Below are 24,562 nucleotides of genomic sequence, written 5' to 3' on the forward strand. Positions count from 1 at the left end.
GCTAAAGACATTTAACTGACTATAAGAAGCTTCACAAGTACATGTCAACTTACACTAATCCTAACACTAACCTAACAGTCTACTTAAAAATCTGATGAGAATTAGTTGGCATGTAGATGCAATGTAACTTAAATTTAACAAATGGACCATCAAAATAAAGTGTGACTGGAAATTATTAAATGCTTAATATTTTTTGCAAAAAAGGAGGTGTCTCTAAATTCCAAAGCACTCAGATCATTTTAAAGTTCCATTAAAAAAAGATTGTTAAAGAAAGAGCCATTAGCACAGTAGACATCTTCCATATCAATTCTTCCATTTACTCTCTCTGCCGGTGTCTTTTAATCAAACATGTCACAGACTGTTAAAGGACACTGGGAGGGTAAAGCAATACTAGTAAGTTTTGACCTTAAGGGACATTTATGGACATTGTTGTTGTATTCTGAAAATGTAAAATGCAGAATGGATTTAGAATTAGGACAATAGAAAATACAGTCTGTAAAGTATAATAATCAATATAAAAGTGTGTGTGTGTCAATACCTCTGCTCTTAGGTAATTTTGGAGATTCGCTCTGGACATTGTTCACATTAGAATCAGTAGTTGTGGTGTTCTCTTCTGAGCTCTCTTCCTCCAACTGGAACTGAGCAACATTGACCCTTAGAAATTCCCAAATCTTCCCAGTACACCAGGATCTAGGAGCAAAATTAACATGATAGATTAGAGTCTGATGTGTTGATTCTAATTAAGGTTTTACCAAGTAATCTCAACTGGTTGTTTAAGCCTGGAATAACAAAATGCATGTATCAATTTAATGGCCAGTCTCAGGATCAATGGATGAAACTAATAAAGCTGAAGAAACCAAGCCTTTGCGCTTTGGACCAATCAATAAACAGCAATTAGAAAAAAAGGCAAGCAATGCTCAATTAACTGATTCAGAAGATTACTACGGCTTGGCTAAAGACCAACAACACAAACAAGCAGCAGACATTTACTAGAATGTATTCAACTTTAACATAGAGTACAATTCAAATGTTGGTGTTTTCTAGAATCTTTTATGCTCACCAAGGGTAATATTAAATAAATATTATATAAGAAAAAATATTCAGTAGTGTTCAAATATTTTTACAATTTAAAATAACTGTTTTCTATTTAAATATATTTTATAATGTCATTTATTTTTGTCAATAACAAGTTCATATATTAGAATAATATTCATAGCTGTCACTCCAGTCTTCACTGCCACACGGTTCTTCAGAGATCATTCTAATAAACAGATTTGGCTACTTATTTAATAATAATTTCAAATTTAAAAATAATAAAAAAAAATTAAAGGTGGGCCCGGTGGAAACCCACATGAACACGGGGAGAAAGTGTAAACTTCGTACAGAAACGTCGACTGGCTTGGTAAGGACCAGGGCTAAACAATGCGACCATTTCGCTCGCATTTGTGACTAAAAATAGACATGTGCGAACAGAAAAATTTGTTTAGTGGCACATGTGCGATTTTATTTTCAATAAGCTTGATTGATGACTTCAATGACTTGGTCACGATAAACACTAAGTTCTGGTATATTATGTTGGTAATCTATCGGTCTTTGTCAGTCACGTGCGTTTGTTGTGTGTGACGTCACACCTGCGCCATTTTGGTGGTATCGCTTACCGAGACAACTTGAGAGACACATAATAACGCAAGAGAGATCCATGCCAAAAAAAGGTCAAGCTGGAGAAGTACAAGAAAATCGAGAGTACACGAGACCGCAATAAACTAAACATACATGCCAGGGATCGTCATTTTGATAAACTGTCTTACATTCAAGATATAGATCCGTTTAAATTAATTGCAAACCAAGGGAGTGATCTGCCGCCTTCCCATTGCTGACATGTCATACTGTATATCATCAATGTCTTAATATACATTGTTTTAGTTTAACACCATTAAAGCACAGTAAGTATTTTTAATTATTTATTGCAGTTTTTCGTTTTTTCATTAGTTACATCTAATATTTACATTAACAAACTATTGGAAAGATGTTTGTATCCAAAGTATTTTACAAATATGAACAATAAATGTAATGAAAGCAACAGAACAAAACATGCAAATACTATTATAATTTTATTTAGTCAAATACACTGAGTGCACAGAGAACAACAACAAATAAACATTAAATAAAATGAATACACAAATATTAAGATATGTTGAACACAAATACAGATATTATGATGAAAGCTGAAAACCTGTAACCATTGACTTCCATTGTATTTATTGGTTTTCCTACTATGGAGTCAGTAGTTACAGATTTTCAGCCTTCGCCATATCTTTATTAGTGTAAAGAGAAAAAATAACCTCATAGAGGTTTAGAACCACTTGATGGCATATAAATAGTAAGGCACATTAAATTTGTGGGTGAAATATCTATTCAGCTCACACTACTGATTGATCTAATGTTTAACTTTGAGCAAAAGCACTCGTTTCAGTTCTTTAAAGGGTTATTCAGTTCAAGTAATAACTGCTTACCTTGTGTTTGGGTTTGATGTACCAGTTTTGTTATTGTGAAGAACAATAAATGAGTTAACAACACATTTTAAGTCATCCTCTATTTATTTACATTTATACAAATGATATTTTTATCCAGGCACTGAGGGAAAATTCATTTCTGGAGGAATGCATCATATTGTTTACATGAGACAGGATGAAACATCAGCAGAACACACTCATACACACAGTGAAAGAAACAAAGCTACAAAAATGGGAATGAATTTGCAAAGAATGTATCAATTAACCACAGAATGCATTTATAGACCTGGGCTTTAACTCTTATTGACAACTACAGCTCTTCTACACTACAGTTGGACATTGGTTTGTTGAGCACAACAGACAGTTACAATCCTGTGCTGTAATGTGACATCTTCACCTTCACAAGGGAGTATCGTGTTGATGGGTCAGTGCTTGTTATTAGGATTTTGTGTGTTTTTTTACTGTTTGGTACTTGAGCATCATTCTTGTCACAAAATCCATCAGATATCCTGTATTCTTCAAGTTCACACAGCAGCTGTCAGTTCTCCTTCAACAGGCGGTTTACTTCTACACATCTGTCCATACAGAATTTACACTCAGTTTGTCTCGGCTACCTCCTTAGTGTTGTGTGTCTCCTCATCTGTGTCTCTCACCGTCTTCAACCTCACGTGTCTCCTCCTCTGCATGTTGTTCATCCACATCTTCAGCTGACTGCAGTGTTGGTTTTATTTCCTTCTCTTAGTTTGTATTGCAGAGCGTGCAGTGTCTGTCTTTGTAGTATCTGTGTGGCCCAGATGTAGAGATGGTGCTTAGTCTGGGTCAGTTTCCATCATCTCATATGCAGGTTGGCTGGCAATGACAAAGTTAGAAATGTATATACTGCAAAAAAATTACACATAGAAAGTAGTAAAACAAATGTACTATAATGCTACATGCTTATGCAAATATGACAGTTCGAGCAAACGTGAATTAAATTTTGAACTTATAAAAGATTATCTCCCAGAAAGAACATTTACTCATCATTTACTCATCCCTTTGTCATCCAATATATTTATTTTTTTTAAACTGCAGTTTTATGAAGCTACAGTCTGAAGGTTTAAAATATTTCATGTAATGTTTTCAACAAAAACTTTTATTTGTTTTAGAAAAGAAGTCGAAAATGTACTTTTTGACAGGGGGTGAGTAAATCAGCAAATGTAAGTTGTAACTAAGATTTCAAAAGTATTTTACAACATTTTAAGAATCAACTACTTCACAATCTTAAATCCATATGCACAAAGTTGATTTGGTAAGATTTAAATGCAGTTCTACCCCCAAAACTAAAGTGTTACACTGAATTAAAATAAGTATTTGAAGCTAAAGCAATGACAATTGTAAAGTTACTTAAATATTCTTACGTACTTACCATTGTGAAAATGTCGAGAGCATAAACGGAGCTATGCCAGCAAAAGACATATTTTGCGCCTCAACGCAGCAGGCCAGGCCACCCGATGCACCGCTACAGTCTGTCAATATCCTTTCTTCTGAGAAGGAAATTTAATATATCTGTCGTCATGATAAATTGTTTACCTTTTCGATCGCGTGATTTGCTATTAACTTACAGCCCTTAACACAACAAGAACGTAACACTGTATTTACTCTGCGAAAGACGCTAAACGCATGCAACAGCTCACGTTAACTCGGATACAACACAAATGGCGGCTATGTCCCATAATGCAATTCGGTGACGTCACCTGACAAAGACCGATTGTGACTGTAGCACACGCTGACGCTATCAGCACAGCAACAGCACATCTCTACTGGTTTATTTACTAAAAATAAAAAAAAATAAAAAAATACTGGTTTATTTACTCCACGTCAGGCGGTCTTTACGTTGCTTTGTATACGTTACTAAGCAACGCAAGACACCGAATGGCGGCGGAGCCGCACAGTGGGCGAGGCTCATAAAACATGTTTACAGTTCAAGCATGGTACATCGTTGCGCATCAAATGCAAGACCCAATTCAACACCAGCACTTTCCACACAGACTTTACCAGGGATTCTGTGTTCGCGAGAAACTGAGAACACTTCACCAAGACTCACGTGAGACGTGCTGGACACAAAACTGCTGTTCTGACTTTGGTAGTAGCTTTGAGAAAAGAGCAAGGATACGTGGAAAAGAAAAGCCTTTTACTAAATAGATTGATCCAGCTCATTATTTAGGGTGACAATTCATCAACTTTTTACTCGGACATGTCCTCTATTTGGGATCTAAATATGCATTGGGCCGGGCTTTCTAAATCGCCTAAAATGTCCGGAATTCTGCTTGCGATATCTGCCGTTAATTGTGTGCGTTTTTGTATTACTTTATGTGCAAACTTTGGCCGGTGCATCTCAATCTCTCAGCAGCACCAAGACTACAGCAGAGAGAGAGAGAGAGAGAGAGAGAGAGTAGATTTTACCTGTCAGTGATGCACACACCTCTAAGAGTGAAATAGTGGATTTCTTATTTTTTATTTCAGCAGGGTTTTTTTACTTAAACGCACTGAAAAGAAAATGTCATGTAAACTAAACTTTTTTTAATTTGTCAATTAAAAAAGAAAAATCAATAATAATAATACAATGAGAAATTATTCTGTTGCTATGGGTCATTAAAGTTTAAAAGAAAGGATGGTATTAGGGTTTGATCTGTAGAATATATTATGCAAATAAAATTAATTCTGCTAAATATAAAGAAAATAAATAAAAAGTAAATATATAAAAAAAGAAATATTCTTAAAAGTCACATTATATCTGTTTCAATCTCGCCACCACCGCAAGTATATTTCAAACCTTTGGGAAGCACTGAACACATTCAATTTCTTGCACTCAACTACAATATGGATGTTTTTAATGCATTGTCTGTCTTATGAAAACAGGGTTCAAGGTTTAATTTCTATCAAGAGATTCAGTTATACTTGAATCCTTGTCTCTTTATCTCACTCACTTTAATTTTAGATCATTTTGACAGAATAAAATGTTCTGTATTGCACCGCAGCAATATTTTTAAGAAGGCATCACAATCATAACTTTTGATGTAACCAGTATTAAAACCACTATATGATACAGCACATCTTACTTAACAATAACTTATTACTAACTCCCTATTTCTGCTGCCAAGTGTGAAAGATATTTTTCAGCTCGAAACTTGATCAAAAATTAAACAAGAAGCTGTATAGGCAGGTCCACAACTGAAGACTTGATTCAGTTCAGTTTAGAGAGGCCTTTATTTGAGCAATTTGATCCCAGTCATGTTGTGGACCACTAGCTAAACTTCATACAGCTTAAATTATAAATAATTATTAAATACTATTTAAGCTGTTGTTACAGTAAAATAAAACCTATTGTACTTACTGTATTCAAATACATGAAACTGCTTCTAAAGATCTCCTTGTGTACATTTATTAGGCAAAACACTATATTTTATACATTTTCACTGCGCTCCTAAAATTCTTTAATGTGCTCCTAAATTTTTCAACTTAGGAGCACATGTGCTCCTCCTGAAAAAAGTAAGCGTCAAGCCCTGAGGACTACAACCACGAGGTTCTTGCTGTGAGGCAACAGTGCTAACCACTGGGCCACCATGCCACCCATCTATGAAAGGTGGAGAAGTAGTGGTAGAAGGAGGGATTCTTCAAAACGAAGATGGCTGTGATATGGAATTTAAGGTATTTATAGTTACTTAGGAATCGTCTGATTGGTGAATCATGAATTGGTAATGAATGACCAGCACCAGCTGTGTTCAATCATAAGCACGTGCTCCTCTCAAAATTAGTTTATAAATAAACTTCACATAGTAATGTATATCAATAGTAATATATTAATGCATGTTATTAAAAATACATATTATAATAATAATAATAATAATTATTATTATTATGCCCCAAGCTTTTGTATGTCTAGATCCTGTAATATTAAACAAAAATGTATCTAAATTACACTGTTTGTCCTTGTGTCCTAATTTCACACTAAAAAACTGTAATCACAAGCTACTTGAGTGTCTTGGACTCTCACAACTCTCTGATGTTCAGGCAAACATGAGCTGGAATGAGATACGACTCCAAGATCCTGCAGGGCTGCAACATGGAGTAAATGACCTCAGGAGATTCTACTTTGATACTGACTATCCAAGCCTTACAAAAAAAACAGTACTCTCCAGAAGTTATGACAGCAAGATGTGTGCACTCATCTCACAGCAATTTATTTCTCCAAAACACGAGAATACGCTGTGTGCTGGTCTCGGAAGAGTCTCCGAAACCCAGAAACTCATCAGAGTGTAAATTACAAGACACCACACCGTGTTTCCCAAAACAGAGCAGATGTGAGAATTATCCTGAGGAAGTGACAAGAAACTACAGTCAAACGTTAGAGAAGATAAGGCTGGGCACAAACTTCACAAGAACATTCCTGCAGTAACTCGATTAAGCCTGAACATCGGTGAAGGCCAGCCGTTTGTTTGCAGAACAACAGAATAGTGTCTGCAGCCCATTTCCTCCTAATAAGGGTGGCATCTGACCACACGGTGAAGGAAAAAAAAGCATTCTGTGGATCGCAGAGCACAGCTTAATGAAGCTTGTTAGCACATACCACAGACATAAAGACAAAGCTGCAGGCAGATAGAACGAATTAATAGCTGTAAAACTTAGCCAAACGCAAAAACTTGTGAGACAGCCTCATTTTAAATGTTAAGAATAGTAACAATTGTTGATAGCTAACAAAAAACGACAAATTTCATATCCAAATGTTTTAAAGGTGGTATGCAACAGAAGTAGCTACAGTATATATTCTTCCATATTGTGATGCACATCCTCTAAATATGTGAACATTTATATTTACCTTTATTCATTTAGCCCTCCAAATCACTAGACATACAGTATATACAGATGCCAAGTTTAAGTTTAGTTTAGTTAGTTTTGTGTTTATAGGAAAGTGTATGGTGCATATAGAGGAAAATGAAAGAGTGTGCTTACTACTGGTGGTTTGTCAAGCTCACTCATGTGTAAAGCACACTCAGATTCACACAATGTCATTCAAAGAACATGAAGCGTTTATAAGAAAGTGTCTGGTGCATATGGAGAGAAAAGAATTTGATGTTAGGTTTATGTTACCGTACAAGAAGCACATGTGAAAACATGGTTTTGGTACATTTTAATCGTTTAAATGTGTGAAATGTAAGTTATTATATGTAAAAAAAATTCTGTGTGATAATAAGGGCAGTAATGCCGAGTTCAGACTGCATGATTTTATCCCCGATTTTGACACAGTGACAGGTTTTGAAAAATCGACAACAAATGCCTGAAATCACAGGCAAATCGGTGCTCGTTCACGTGAGTAACAATCACACAGTATGAACTATCAATGTCGCGATCTGAGAGAATCGCCGATGAGTCGCCGATGCCCGTGAGATATCTGGCGTGCTAAATATCTGGAGCTGTCGGCGATTCAAATCATGCAGTGTGAAATGTGTTCTGAACTAAAATAACATCTGCGATTACCTACAGCCAATGAGAGAGCAGCATCCACAAGTATGGGTATCTGCAGGCCAGCAAGAGGTTGGGGGAGAAGTTAAAAGGGCTTCTTTTCAGTCTATTTGGACCCAAGAAATAGAGGAAAAACTAGTGTAAATTTGGCAGGTGCACCTGTGTCTGTTTGACATTTCTGTTTGATGTGTCATCTGAGCAATATCACAACCGGGCTGGAAAAGAAAAAAGTTGAGGAGAAATTGCTAATTCCCTTCAAAGCCATGCAGGTGAGCAAAATAAGTACATTTTCTACCTCACTAAAGGCTTCTTTCTCATTATGTACTTAATAACAAAGGATATACGTGACCTCGCATTGTTTCCATGTCCCTTCTTGCATGTGTGTGGTTGTGAGATGTAGTTTGGACAAAGTTGTCAGCGATTCTTCCTTTTTTAAAGTCATGCATTGTGAAACCCTCGCCGATCCATCTTGCAGTGTAAACAAAGCAGCGACGAAACACATGTGACGCGACTACTTTGAAATCCTGCAGTTTGAACTTGGCGTAAGTGATTTTGTCCATCATTGTTGATTTGAAAAAAATAAAAATAAATAAAGGTAATATTATTTATTTATTTTTTTTAATTAAAATGTAGTTGAATCATTCACGATTATATCAATAACAAGCTTTGTCCAACAGCTTAGGATGTGAGTAGGGCCAGACAGAATCTGCAGACTTTTTTGCTGTTTCTGCTGAGAACTTTGTAAAAAAAAAAAAAATCTGCAGATTTATGCTAAATGATTTTGGGAGTATAAAAACACAAATATATGTGTTACGGCTGTTGCCTGTCTGTGTTTGTGCTTGCGTGTGTGTCATGACGAGTTGCGCTCATTGAAAATTGCCGGTAAATATGGACCAACATTGAGCGGAGAGAGAGGAGACTTCACAGCCAGCCATCAAGCTTTTATTTTCTTTAATTTACTGTTTTGTTTCCCTTAAGTCTTACTTTGATCTGTTTTGTTAATTGTTGGGTTGTTTAGTCTTTGGTTAGTGTTGTACATTTGTTGGAGAACGCGAGTTTTTGATTCTTTATTTGTTCTTTCTTAGTTGTGACACATGATTTGTTTGATTGTTTTGGTTGTAATAAATGTATTAATTTAGACCACTTAGTTCGTGTGTTCTCTTTATGTTGTGTTCCCTTTAAGGATTAATTCTTTTGTGTTGATTTTTTAAAAAAAGGGTTCGTAACAATATGAAATAAAAAATAATACCTTTTTAACTTTTATTTAATGTTTACAATGTAAATCCAATTAGATCCACTTATGTGATAAACAAAGCAAGTCATATAATATCTCTACTAAAAGACAGAAAATATTAATTTACAAACTGTATTGTAAATAAATCAAATGAACCTTTTCATATTCGCCAATAATATTACTGAAATTAATTTAAAAACTGAATAAATATAAACGCACACACATGTACACATGTAAATAAATGATCTCGATGGGCTAAAAATATGCAGATTTCTGACATGAGACATGAGCAGGAATACTCTGAAATGATGGTGACCAGAAACTATAAAATAATCATTTTCTATGACCTACAGTAATCAGTAGATTGTGTATTACCCTTAATTTGGCCTATGAATTCCCCCCTACCCCATATTACATCTAGTATATCAGCAATCTCAAGTCAAGACAAACTATGCTATTTTATCTGTGCTAAAAATTAAAATAAACATTTTTTTTTTAATTAAATATATGCAAATTCGACTACAAAGTATACATTAGGTGACACTTTAATATGAGCATTACCGCCGGCCTTGTACCGCCACTGCTCTGAAGGAGTAAGAACGTGTTTTTAAGGCATGACCGCAGTGTGTGACTATGTCGCCAGAGGGCACAAAGGGACGGGATGCGAACGGACAGAAATAGCCTATACAGCAGCTGTAAATATGCTCCTTGTAAATGAAGATGAAATGATAAAACAAAGCATTATAATTCCTTCATTAATCATAAAAAAATTGCTAACAAGCTTTTTATTATCATTGTAAACTTGTTAAGTGCAATGAGGATTCATTTTGGCAAGTAGAATTAAAGAAATAAAAAAACTAAAATAAAAGTACAAACATACAATTAAAAAAAAAAGTAGGCCTAAATAAATAAATAAATAAAGCAGTCTTTTAACCTAAATATATAGAGATGTTCAGTGTTTGCTATTTTGATAGGACTAAGACAGGCTTTTTCATTTATGTTTTCATTTATGCTTTTTATTTACATTTTCATTGTTGATTATATTTTACTATTATCTCATTTTATGTCTCAATTAATGTACATAATAATAAATAAATAATGAAATAGGCCTAAATAATTATTTATTTAAAGACATTACCAGCGAAACACTGAGAAACGGTCCGGCGCATGGTCTAAAGAGCTTAGGTTGAATGCTACTTCATCAAAAGTATAAAAATAAATTGACCTACCTCAAGCAGATCACTAAAATTATAATATAAATTATTTTGCGGCAGGACATAAATTAGGTCCCGCAAGTTTATTTTTAATAATTTAGTTTCAGTTCAGTTCAGTTTTTTTTTCAAAACGTCAATGTTCTCCTTCAAATTATATTTGTTTGTTTTTTTTACTTGTAATAGCTCAGTTTCTTTTGTATCTCCATTTTAATTTTAGTCATCTAGCATATGCGTGTGAAATATATCCAGTCAGGTACAGGACTTTAACATGATGTCATATTGACGTTGTACCCCAACGTACCCCAACGTCGTGAGGACTTTGAATTTTGTTTGGAAATGAAAATTGGGTTGACGTTAGAACCTAACGTCAGGCCGACGTTAATGTCCAATCTCAACCTAAAATCAACCTAAAATCAACCAAATATCAACATCTAATCATGTTACACCTTGACGTTGTGTGGACATTACCACTATGACATCTATCAGATGTTGGATTTTGGTCACTTTCCAACAAACCTAAAATTCACCAAATATCAACGTAATTTGACGTCGTTATTGGATGTCAAAATAACGTTGTCCTCAGACACTGACTAGACATTGAATTTTGGTCACCTGACGTCATGATCTACATCTAACCTAATATTAACGTCTGATGATATTGTGTGACTTTGAACTTTACTAAAACTATGTTAAGCTGCTTTGACACAATCTACATTGTAAAAATTTATATACATAAACATAAATTGAATTGAATTTAACTTTATCTAATACACCACAGCATTTGCAAACTTCAGGAAGGCACAGTATATCCAACATGTTGAGGGATATTTTAAAAGGCTCACTTTAATGGAATGATCTCCGGTATCCAGCCAGTGAGACAGTGGATGACCGTAAACTCTCCAAACTCTCTCCCGGAGCCTGAGACTGGAGTGCTGGTGAGAGAAATCATAACATTAAAGGTTACTTGTATGCCGGATGGCCATAAAATATATTTAAAAACCTATGGGCACACACTAAAATACCAGAAAAAGATGATCCTTTCAAAAAATGCACACTCAGTTCCACTTCCATTGTGCTAAGACGTTGATCTGTTCATGTCTAAATGTGTGTATGTGTGTGTGTGTATGCGACCTCTTGCTCTCTTTCTCTGAAGAAACCAGATGGCTGATGCTCTAATTGTGCCTCACGGGATGCTGTATTCAACCAGTCCGGCAGCTATTAATTAACTGCGCGATTTCACTGTTCATCTTCACGCAAAGAGCCATTCCATCATTATCACTGCCACACAAGAACACAAGCTTGCTTCAAACAGGCCATGCCATGGCTTGCTTCAGGTGAGTCACGACTGTGATCGCTTCAGTGCCAAACCTTGGAACCTTGGCAGTAATGAATTTTACAGCTTGTATATGTGTGTTAATTGGGAAAAAGCCCCCTGGAAGGACACTATTGTGCATTTTGTTTCCTGAACATTTTATAAAAAAACATAAATGATTAACAGGCTGAGAGATGGCTCATTTCCTAAGCTAGATTAAACATTTACAACATGAATAAATTGGTTGACTCATTCTTCTGGAGCACAAATCAGAAATTCTGATTTATGTATTTGTTCATTTGCATGCAATGCATGGCAACGTCTGTTTAAAAAAATGCAAAAGCATCCTTAAACTATCATGATAATGTTTACATGTGAACAAAAGCCTGAATTAAATCTGATGGTCTTAAAATACAATCATGTCTCTTTATTTTGAGGCAGCACAGTTTTGTGTGAATATACTTTCAATAGAGGACAGAAATCTCTCAAATTTGTGAACAAAGCAGTCAGGGGTGTGTTTCCTAACACTGATGTAATTTGCAGCTGAATTACCAAACTATGATGTATTATTTGGAAAATGACAAGTGTTTTCAGAAATCTGTTGGAGATACACTGTTTGAACCATGTTAGTTGAAGCGTAAAACTTCCTAATGATGTTCCATAAGGGGGTGGAGTAACAACTTCTTTAAACAAAATTCTCATTAAGAGATGCTTTTAATATAATAATAGTTTATGTAATTGCTTCACACACACGCACACACTATATCTCTGGGAAACATCCATACACTCACTCACACTCACACTCATACACTACGGACAATTTAGCCTTCCCAATTCACCTGTACCGCATGTCTTTGGACACCTGGAAAAAACCCACGCGAACGCAGGGAGAATATGCAAACTCCACAAAGAAACGCCAACTGACCCAGCCGAGGCTCAAACCAGCGACCTTCTTGCTGTGAGGCGACAGCACTACCTACTGCGCCGCCATATATATATATACTGTATATAGTGCAACCGGAAAGTATTCATAGTGCGTCACTTTTTCCACATTTTTTATGTTACAGCCTTATTCCAAAATGGATTAAATTCATTTATTTCCTCAAAATTCTACACACAATACCCCATAATGACAATGTGATTTTTTTTTTAATTGTTGCAAATTTATTAAAAATATCACATGTACATAAGTATTCACAGCCTTTACCATGAAGCTCTAAATTGAGGTCAGGTTCATTCTGTTCATTCTTGAGATGTTTCAGCAGCTTAATTGGAGTTCACCTGTGGTAAACTCAGTTGACAGGACATGATTTGAAAAAGGCATACACCTGTCTATATAAGGTCCCAGGGTTGACAGTGCATGTCAAAGCACAAACCAAGCATGAAGACAAAGGAATTGTCTGTAGTCTGAGACAGGATTGTCTCAAGGCACAAGGCTGGGGAAGGTTACAGAAAAATTTCTGTTGCTCTGAAAGTTCCAATGAGCACAGTGACCTCCATCATCCGTAAGTGGAAGATGTTTGGAACAGTCTTTTATTTTACTTATTTTTTTTTGTTTAATAAACAACTAGCTTGTTTGCTTGCCTTGGTCCCTGCATGCTTAACTGAATCACTTAGGTAAACAAAATTTTTTATTTTTATTTTGCAAATATTATTAAAACATATCCAAATTTTATTCTGCTACTGAAATCGAAACATAAAACCACTTGGAAGAACATGTAGCTACAAATCAGATATATGGCCAAACAATAACATGTAAAAAAAAATTCATTTATTATTGTATAAAAATTACATTTGGTTTCAAAAATAAATTTTACAAAATGTATTTCATTTAAACTACCTTTACAATTTTGACTGAAATGCAGAAATGTTGAACTGTATACAGACCAGATAGGCCCATTTTTAAAATATAAATTCAAACCATCAACGTATATATGTACAGTTAAAGTCAAAATTATAAGCCCCCCTTTGAACTTTTTTTTCTCTTTTTAAATATTTCCTAAATGATGTTTAACAGAGCAAGGAAATTTTCACAGTATGTCTGATAATATTTTTTCTTCTGGAGAAAGTCTTATTTGTTTTATTTTGGCTAGAATAAAAACAGTTTTTAATTTTTTAAAACCATTTTAAGGTCAAAATTATTAGGCCCTTTAAGTTATATTTTTTTCGATAGTCTACAGAACAAACCATCATTATACAATAACTTGCCTAATTACCCTAACCTGCCTAGTTAACCTAGTTAAGCCTTTAAATGTCACTAGAAGCTGTATAGAAGTGTCTTGAAAAATATCTAGTAAAATATTATTTACTGTCATCATGGCAAAGATAAAATAATTCAGTTATTAGAAATGAGTTATTAAAACTATTATGTTTAGAAATGTGTTGAAAAAAATCTTCTCTCCGATAAACAGAAATTGGGGAAAAAAATAAACAAGTATACGATTTCCAACTGAAAACTGAACTGTATTAAAAATAACTTTTATATAACTTTTATAAAAATTTTTATAGCAAATTACATAAATTTAAGCTTTCAAAATGATTGAAAGTCAATGGTCAAGTGGAAAAGAACACAGCAAGGAACTATTTTTAACTACGACCCTAGAAGTTTAGTTACAAACACACAAGTTTGCAATGCTATTTGGAAATGTTTGTTGAAACAATGGATTTAGGAAACATAGAATCGCTAAACTGTCTTGGTAACAGCGGAACTTGCAAAATTAGTAGGCTAAAGATGGTTTTGGGAAATGTTTTGTAAACTAAGTCAATTAATTGAAAAAATCAAGTCAATTTCATAAATGATTCAACCATTCATTTGTTTGAATTAGAACTTAAGATACTCACTCTGTACTGGCCACCTTCAGTATGCCCTTTGCCAACAGCATGGGCCACAGCTCGTATTGGTTAGTAGTGGCAGGAAGCAGCAGATTATCATCCTTGTCAAAGGGTAACATGTCATCAACAGTAATCTTCCTCCAACTTCCCTAAAAAAGCAGAACAAAATCCTTCTAAAAATATTCAATTATTGTTAAAAAATGTGGAGTCATAAACTATTTTTGTCTGCTGAAAAATTTGTTATCATATAATGAGGTACAGGGTGACACGGTAGCTCAGTGGTTAGCACTGTCACCTCACAGCAAGAAGGTCGCTGGTTTGAGTCGGCCAGTTGGCATTTCTGTGTGGAGTCTGAATGTTCTCCCCATTCGTGTGGGTTTGTTCCAGGTGCTCCGGTTTTCCCCATAGTCCCAAGACATGCAGTATAAACCATTTCATTTCAACCATGTCATTGGCCCATGAACATTTCCTGCTTGTTATCAAACTATTTCATAACTGCAAGAAGAGGCAATTCACTCATAGCTTAATGTTAAAACAGCTATCATAACATTATTTATCAATATGTGGCTCTTTTTGGATTCTCAGAAGCTGAAGAAATTAAAAATGTAACACAGGAAATACGTTGGGACCATTGTTTTTGTTTACATCCCTCAAAATGGTCTCATGTATGTTTGTGAATGAGTGTGTATGGATGTTTCCCAGTACTGGGTTGCAGCTGGAAGGGCATTCGCTGTGTAAAACATTTGCTGGAATACCTGGCGGTTCATTCCGCTATGGCGACCCCTGATGAATAAAGGGACTAAGGAAAAAAAAAGGAATGAATATGATATAACCGTTTTGTTTTGTTTGTTTTTTTTATTATTATTTATTATTATATTTTTTTATTATTCATTTATTTTTCTGTATTAAGATGCACCTCTTTTGTATATTCCTTCTTTTAGATGTTGCCAAGCCTCTCATGTTTAATGATAACATATGGACTGAACAAATATGGTACACTCAGTTTTCTCACTGTCAACTCAGAAACTCTGGATGATTTATATATATATATATATATATATATATATATATATATATATATATATATATATATATATATATATATATATATATATATATATATATATATATATATATATATATATCATTCCAGAGTATTGTATTTTTGTGTTTTTTGTTTTTTGTTTTCTTTTCTTTCAGTGCTGTGGTTGTGGTAGGGTAGAAGTAATGTAATGCTTTAAATTGTAAATACAAAAAACTCAATAAATAATTTTTTTTTTTTTAATTAATGAATGAATAATGAGGTAACACTTTACAATAAAGTGGTATTAGTTAATGTTACTAAAACCATTCACTAACAGGAACAAACAATAAACAATACATTTATTACAGTATTTATTCATGCTGTACATTGTTAGATTGTGTTAACTCACAGTGCATTAACTACAGTAAACAAGCATGATTTAGATGTTAACAATGCATTAGTAAATGTTGAACTATGATTAATAAATGCTGTAGAAGTAATACTTAGTTAGTTCATGTTGATAAATACATTGGCTAACGAAGCTTTATTGTAAAGTGTGACCTAAAATGACATATTCCACATGATCAGGCCATTAATAGTCTGATTTCTTTTTTAAATTCTCAAAATATGAATCCATTTTTAATGTGCTGTATATATAAAACAGGAATAGAAAATTCAGTTTTAATGATCTGTTCATCAGCAAACTAATACAAACAAAACCAAAGGTGCATCAATCAGAAGTTAGGTAAGCCTTTAAAGTCCACGGTTCATTAGTGTGCATTTTGCACACAGTAAAACCAGCCACGTAAAATGCAATGATAAACATCATTAACTCCAGCATAAGTTAAATTAAAAAGAGTGATCTTAGAAGATCAGTCAGCAACAAAATAAGTACTGCCCAGCACTTACGCCTTATCTAAATTGTTCCAGGATTCAGAGACTGTTAGTTTCCTATTCTTTGATATCACCCGTCAAACAAATCCCTGTTACCGCTGTGCAGGTCAGTGTTCGCTCATTTAGTACTGGGAGCTGTTAAGGTAAATAATTGTTTCTTGGTTTCTCATGCCCAGAGGACAGAACAGTCTGACAGTCACAGCTTTTACTGACTCTCCTGGCTCGCTGATAAGCATTGTGTTCACACTTAATCACTGTCTAAAGGACACAGTGTCCTTCCAGCAGGAGAATGTGGACATCTGCTGCAATAGGTGTTAAGCGGCTCGATATGTTGTGTTTTTAATACTATAACCAACCTGAGGCATTTTATGCATATTATCACCGTCTGAAACCTCTCATTCATTAAAGGGATAGTTCACCCACAACTGAAAATGATGTCATCATTTACTCACCCTTCACTTGTTTCAAACCTGTTTGACTTTCAATTTTCTATTGAAAACAAAAGTAGATGTTTTGAAGAAAGATGGATACCTGTAACCATGTATTTGTTTATCCTACTATGGAAGTCAGCTTTCTTCAAAATGTCTTATTTTGTGTCCAACGGAAAATGGAAACGTTTTGACTTTTTATTGATTTTAGTTCTGCTTTTAATACGATTCAACCACATTTGTTAATTGAAAAGATGGAACAGCTGAATATAAACCTATGCATTGGTACATGGTATTTCTTATTTTTAACAAATAGAACTTTTAAGGTGGTAAAGGTTAAAAATATCCATTCCGATGAAAAGAATAGTATCACTGGGGTTCCATAAGGCTGTCAGCTCACCTATTCTTTTTACACTTTTTACAAATGAATGTTTAAGTAAGAATTCACAGAATTTTATTTTTAAATATTAGATGACACAGCCATACTAAGTTTACTTTGTGAGAATGATGATATTAGTGTTATCTACCATTCAGAAATTAGCCGGTTTGTTTATTGGTGTGATAAAAATAAGCTAAAAATACTAAGAAAACTGAAGAGATGGTATTTGACCCAAAGTGTATAGGTGACCATAGTCAAGTGGTTGTACGTGACCGTCCTATTACTCAGTCAGAGACCTGTAAGAACTTGGGCATTTACATTGATACCGTAGTTATTTTACTTGTAATACCCACACAAAGTGGGTTTGCTCTCATTTACACTAAAGATTGTATTTTTTTACAGAGATTATGTCTTTTTGGAGTTAACAAGACGCTTATGATGCTGTTTTATAAAGCTGATCTTGAAAGCATTTTCAGGTATGGTATCACAGTGTTTTTTGGCAACCTATATGTACAGTGTAAATCTAAGATGATGCATCTCTTAAAGGCAGGATGGAAAATTGTTGGGCATGATGAATATTTAAATCCTCAAGTTTTATATGAGAATTGTGTCGTTTTCATTTTCTTTTCGGCTTAGTACCTTTGTTATTCTGGGGTCGCCACAGCGGAATGAACCGCCAACTTATCCAGCATATGTTTTACACAGCGGATGCCCTTCCAGCTGCAACCTATCACTGGGAAACATTCAACATGCAAACTCCACACAGAAATGCCAACTGACCCAGCCAAGTAGTAGTAGTACCTACTGCGCCACCGTGATGCCCACATGGTGTTTTTGTGTATTTAGTTTAGACACTACAATATCACACAAACAAGTATTATGTGGTGCCCATAACCAACCTGAACTTACCAGCCAGTACAGTTTAATGACATACTTCCCATAGGTGTTATATAGCGGCATGTGATCCTTTCCTGCTTTGCACATCGAGTAGATGTGTTCCCAGGGTCTCCAAACTGTTTCTGTGGAGACGGCCTTGTCCTCTCTGGTGTTGCAGACTTTCCACAGAATGTAGCACTCACTAATGATCCATCGCATGAGCTGTGCGAGGGGTAACCTGAAGTAAGTTAATGCCAAACACACTAATAAAGCTTTGCTCAAATACAAAACGATTCACAAACTCACCTCACTTGAGAATAAATGCTCATTTGCTGAAGTGAGGTCAAAAGTATCTGCATTCTCCACCACAACTGGAATCTGTTTTAAAGGAGGAAATGCATTAGGTTAGGAACTGAATTTCCACTTCTAGACTAACCTTTGTGAGTAGATGAGTAAATATGCGTTGTTTTGTTTTACAGAAATAATGAATTCAATAAAAAAAAAATTTTTTTATTGAAACACATGAAACTTGGTTTTGGGACATTGTGTTTTCACACGTGTCCAAAATTGTTCACATGTAGAGCGAAACAAAAATTCACTGGATTTACTACATTTTTTTGTGGTTGCAAACAATTTATATTAACTGAATAAAAATAAATAAATAAATAAAATCAATAAAGTTCAACGTAATTTGTTTGGTTAAATTCAGCCCATATTAATTGTTTGCAACCACTTAAAAATGTAATAAATCCAATGAATATTAAAATTATTAGCCCTCCTTAATTCTTTTTAAAATATTTCCAGAGTGCAATTTAACAGAGCAAGGATATTTTCACAGTATTTCCTATTACTTTTTTTTTTCTTCTGGAGAATATCTTATTTCTTTTAGTTTGGCTAAATTTCAAGCAGTATAGGTATTTTAAATAATTTCTACAGTCGATATTATTAGCCCCTTAAACTTTGGCTACTGAAGACAGAACAAGAACTACTGTCCAATAACTTGCGTAGTTAAGCTAATTACGTACTGTAGTTAAGCCTTTAAATTGCACATTAAGTGGAATACTAGTACACTAAAAAACACAAAAAATATTATGTGCTGTCATGATGGCAAAGAAAAAAAGAAACGAATCATTAGAAATTAGCTATTTAAAGTAGTGTGTTTAAAATGTGTTTAAAAATATTAATTTCATTAAACAAAACTAATAAAATAATTAAAGAAAAATTTAGAAATCCTGAAAAAAAATGTATTACTGTTTCTACAAATATATTAATCAACATAACTTTTCTCAGCAATAAAAATAATGTGGTTCGAGCACCAGTATAATACAGTTAGTCTTGTGAGGCTGTGACACTTAAGACTGGAAGAACTGCTGCTGTAAAACTTAAATAAATAAAGTATTTAATTTATAATAGCTGACAACTGCATCTAATAAATGTAGCCTTGTTGTGCAGAACAGACATTTCTCATTCATTCATTTTCTTTCGACTTTGTCATCAGCACCACAGCAGAAACAACCGCCAACTTATCCAGCATATGTTTTACACAGCGGATGCCCTTCCAGCTGCAACCCATTACTGGGAAACATCCATACACACTCAATCACACACATACACTACGGCCAATTTTCAATTATTCATTCATTTTCTTTTTCGGCTTAATTCCTTTACTAATCTGGCGTCACCACAGCGGAATGAACCGCCAACTTATCCAGCATGTTTTACACAGAGGATGCCCTTCTAGCTGCAACCCAGTACTGGAAAACATCCATTCACACTCATTTATACACACACACTACAGCCAATTTAGTTTATTCAATTCACCTATAGCACATGTCTTTGGGCTGAGGGGGAAATGTGAGCAACCGGAGGAAACCCAGGTGAACACGGGGAGAACATGCAAACTCCACACAGAAATGGCAACTGAACCAGCCAGGACTAAATCTAGCGACCTTCTTGCTGTAAGGTGACACTGCTAACCACTGAGCCACCGTGTCGCGCACAGACATTTCTAAAGCACTAAATAAATATAATTATAACTAATTATTGTTGTTTACACTTTGTAATTAAAGGAGAAAAATAAATAAATCAGTTTCTTCTCAAATGCATTACCCCACCAGTGTCACAGATCATATTGACAGTCTGAGAGACATGATTCCATGAATATTTGATAGCCCTCTGTTAATGGACTTTTAATCAAATGCAAAGTGAAGGCTCTTGATATTAGTTACATACTTGCAGAAAAGAGTCAAACATTTTTTTAATTCCAATTGTTGCCATGGAAATAACAACAGATCTAAACTTCATGCGTTCTGTCAATTAAACATTTTAAATAAAGCTAGTCAGATGGCAAAAAAATAATTGGTTTCAGAGCTCTAGTTCCTACCCTTGATTATGTTTGGATTTTGCTGCTTTTTTGCGATTTTTTTAACATCCCGTGACTTGCCCACTGTAGACTCATCTAAACGAGAGGAATGATATGAAATGTTCTGCCAGCATGAGGTAATTTAATCACAACCCCTACTCATATGAGAGCTGCATAAACAGATTTCATCAATTAAGCTCTGCATTACAGCTGTAATTGGATTGGATTCTCTGTTAAAAAACAGGGTCAACATAAAATGTACAAGTATGCGTGTTTGTTGGTCATACTTTGGTTTAGTTTTGGTGTGGAACTTTGCATTACACTGAAACACAATTAATCTAACTTCTCTAATCAAGCACACTTTGAAAGTAGCTGACATGTCGGCGTCAATAGCCTAGTGGTTAAGTGTGCCAACATATAGCACAATGGTGCTCACGGTGACCCGAGTTCGATTACCGGCTCGAGGTCCTTTGCCAACCCTTCCCCTCTCTCTGCTCCCAATAGTTTCTTACCTCTACTGTCCTTTCCAAATAAAGGTGAAAAAACCCTAAAAAAATATTTTAAAAAAGAAAGTAGCTGACATATGTTGTTATGCCAAAGCTAAAAATGTGACTTTATTAGGTTAATGGAGTTTGTTGGACCTGCTACGCTGGACTTAACCAATGACTGTAAAAAATATATGGACGACGCAACAGCGCCTTTTCCCATAGAACGCTTTGAAGGCAAAATGCCTCATGATGGGCACAAAAGACTGCTGAAATTGGAGCCTGGGCATGCGCAAGAGGAACTAGATGGAGCCAGAGGTGGAGCCACGGAATCAAGCTTCCAACCAAACGCTTGCCCCCCGAACTTCTCATCTGACCGCTCGTATCTGCACTATAACAAAGGCTCGCTAATATAAATATAAGCACTTACATTTAAAAACCCGTAATGATATACAATTTAAAAACTGTGTGATGTAAGCTGTTTTTGATAATAAGCGATCTTTCAAACACTCTAGCCTAAGTTAGACTAAGCTACGAGTAAAACATATTTCTTCTATAACGGGTTGTTGGTATTTATTATCTTCATGGGGATTAGAAATATTAACAATAATTTAAACAATAACATATAAACAGCACATACATTTTAGAAAGGTTTTATGCTTGATTACCAATCAATCGGACCCAAAATATACACATCATGGACAGCAATTTGCCATGCGGGAAAAATTGTGCGTTTAAAAGATATAAACACAGCAAGATTTCTAAATATCAACAGGATATTTACACATCTCATCCCTGCACTATATAAAATAATACTTGTCAATTTGTACAGTAAACTTAGCAGTATTAATACATCAACTGATGTCTATTTGATATAGATCTATCAGCTGCTGCAATCGCTTGAATTTTGTTTATCATTTTTTGCCTCCATTTTCGTTTGGTTTATTCCATGCCTTAATATCTGGCAAATAAGAATTTACCTTCATTTTAATGATTAGTAGGTGTTTTCAAATAAAAAGTCAACGGTATATGATGTGTATGAATAATATAGAACATTTACAGCTCTATTTGTTATATAAAATTCTGTTTCTAGAACATTAATATTTTATAACAGCAAATTCAGTTGATTACCTTGACAACATTCCAAAACTCTAAATGTCAGAGACGTCCAATAACATTACAGGAGATTAATGTGGAGATAGGCTAACATTACTTGTGTCTTCCTAATAGTTATTTCAGACCCATAAAGAGAATTACTGCTTGATAACGATCCCCTGTATATTCCCCGTCATGGCTAGGCGTTTATCAGCAAACTAAAAATAAAGCCTAATAAAAATAAATAAGCCTGACTTTACAGAATAAACAATGATCCATCAGATCCTGTAGGTTAGAAAGTATAGTTTATTGCTCAACTCATTTTATCATGGTAAAAAACCACAGAAATAGAATAATACACTTCAGTCTCCTCCCGAAGCTACAACAGTCTGCTTAGAGAAACGATCAATCACGATGACACGCCCCATTTTTATAGCATTAAACTGACCAAAACCATCTTTCAGGATATTTATTGCAAGATTAAATAATTTTTTTATTTGGGCTCAAGTCTCGTTCGTTAACACAGAGGAGGCAGGCTTTAGGACTTGTACTGCAGCCAGCCCCCAGGGGGCGATCTAACGGCCGGGACCTTTACTCAAAAGGAGGCGTGAAACACACTTGGATTAACTCTTACCTTTTTAAGTATGAAGTCTGAAGGTCGTTTCCAAGTGTGTATCCTCAAGGAAGAAGGAAGTTCAACCTTCCCTTCTGGGTCATCAAAGAGCTGTTGGTTACATAAAATACACAGTAAAAGCAATTAAAGAATACTGATCAAATTACAAAGAGCACAATGCCAGCTGTGTTTTTCTAGCTCTGAAGCCAAAGGGTTTACTGAAACAGTTTACTGACTTACTGTATACCAACATACAGTAACACTTTGAATTCTTTATAACTTCATTATTTCATTATTATTAAATGAACACCAACTGAATTTTCAATTTCAATCTGTATATTTAAGCTCACCTTGCTATCCTTGGGGGCTTTAGGTGCATCCCATTTTTCTGCATTGACATCTGTGTCATTCCACTCCGGCCAGAGAGAAATGAGACTCTTTTTTGACTCTACAGGGCTTTCTGATGCACCAACCAACGACGATGCTCTAAAGAAAAGGCAGGATTTTTTATATGATCAGTTAATGCTACAGTATATAAAGCTCAGAATGCCTTGTTATCAGCAACTCCAGAGGCAGTTAAGTGAACTGCAGCCAGTAATTTGCTCATAATTGTGCACTGGTTACTGTGTCCACAAACTTAGAATATAGCCTACTACATTTGAGTTTGAACTTTCTCTATGAATCATTAATGTTCCATATAGCATGAGTAGCATTAATTAAACCAAATACTACTAAATCCTTTCTCACTGTCTTTCCTAAACCCTTTTCTGTGGCCTAATGGAATAGTTAAGTGCCCATTTAATCCATAATTGGTAGTAATAATAATAGTAATAACAACAATAATAATAATTCCTAACATTTATTTAGCACTTTTCTGGACACTCAAAGCTCTTTACACATTTTTGGGGGGGATCTCCTCATCCACCACCAGTGTGCAGCATCCACCTGGATGACGCGACGATTCTAAGGTCTTTGATTTAAGTATGAAATTGTGTTTTGAATTGAAATATTCACAGCTTACACAAACAGCTGTGTGAAATTTATGGACCTAAATTACAAACCCTGGCAATTCAATTCACTAAAATGCAATCAGTTGTTAATTCAGTGTATTATTTTTTTTTCAGTTAGTGCTATTCGACAAGCTTTTTATTTCAATACTTTTGGCATTGATTTTGTTCCATATAAACCTCTACTCTTTTATTGAAGGACATTCTGGGATTTTTAACTACCACAGAGAGTCAGGACCATGGTTTAATGTCTCATCCGAAAGACGACTACTGTACTTCGGGAACTTGGAGTCTATCGGTTTTTACTAATTCTACTTATACTAATTCAGACACACTACTCAGCTTACATACTGTTTTTCACTCTAAAGTAAAGTATACAATTTTGGACCCCCCTGATCATAACTTAGTACATAGTTAGATATACTCACATCTAACATGTTATAATGTGTATACTGTACATCTGCACCAGCTTTATGTCAATGTTCTGAGTACATTGCACAGACATCTGTTTACGGGCTTTTGTAGATCTCTTAGAAAGTTGTGGAGGGTCTGTTTTCTCATTACCAGTGCTTTACACATTCACAATGAAAAAGGTGATATCTAAAAATGTTAACATGCAGCCCTCTTAAAATGGATGAGCATCAATTTAATTATTATTACTGTTAAGAAAGTATTCATATTGACATGTAATTGGTATTTCAACATTTTAGAAATAAAGTTGATTCGTATGCACATATTTTTTATAAATTTTTATAGTATATATTAGATTCACAATTTACACAAACAAAATAGATG

The 24,562-nt window shown here is 34.7% G+C and overlaps 1 protein-coding gene across 1 annotated transcript in view; it reads right to left on the reverse strand.

The window, feature by feature from the left end:
* Positions 1 to 24,562, reverse strand: part of adgb (androglobin) — an 86,042-nt gene that overhangs the window by 60,705 nt on the left and 775 nt on the right. The window contains exons 2-8 of the mRNA XM_056481421.1: positions 23,111 to 23,246; positions 22,782 to 22,871; positions 18,512 to 18,583; positions 18,239 to 18,427; positions 14,614 to 14,753; positions 11,303 to 11,392; positions 539 to 690 (exon numbers count right to left, since the gene is read on the reverse strand). Coding sequence (XP_056337396.1) covers positions 539 to 690; positions 11,303 to 11,392; positions 14,614 to 14,753; positions 18,239 to 18,427; positions 18,512 to 18,583; positions 22,782 to 22,871; positions 23,111 to 23,246 — 869 coding nt within the window. The remainder of the gene's footprint in view (positions 1 to 538; positions 691 to 11,302; positions 11,393 to 14,613; positions 14,754 to 18,238; positions 18,428 to 18,511; positions 18,584 to 22,781; positions 22,872 to 23,110; positions 23,247 to 24,562) is intronic.

This window comes from Danio aesculapii, chromosome 20 (assembly GCF_903798145.1).
Source record: "Danio aesculapii chromosome 20, fDanAes4.1, whole genome shotgun sequence".
NCBI classification, from domain to species: Eukaryota; Metazoa; Chordata; class Actinopteri; order Cypriniformes; family Danionidae; genus Danio; species Danio aesculapii.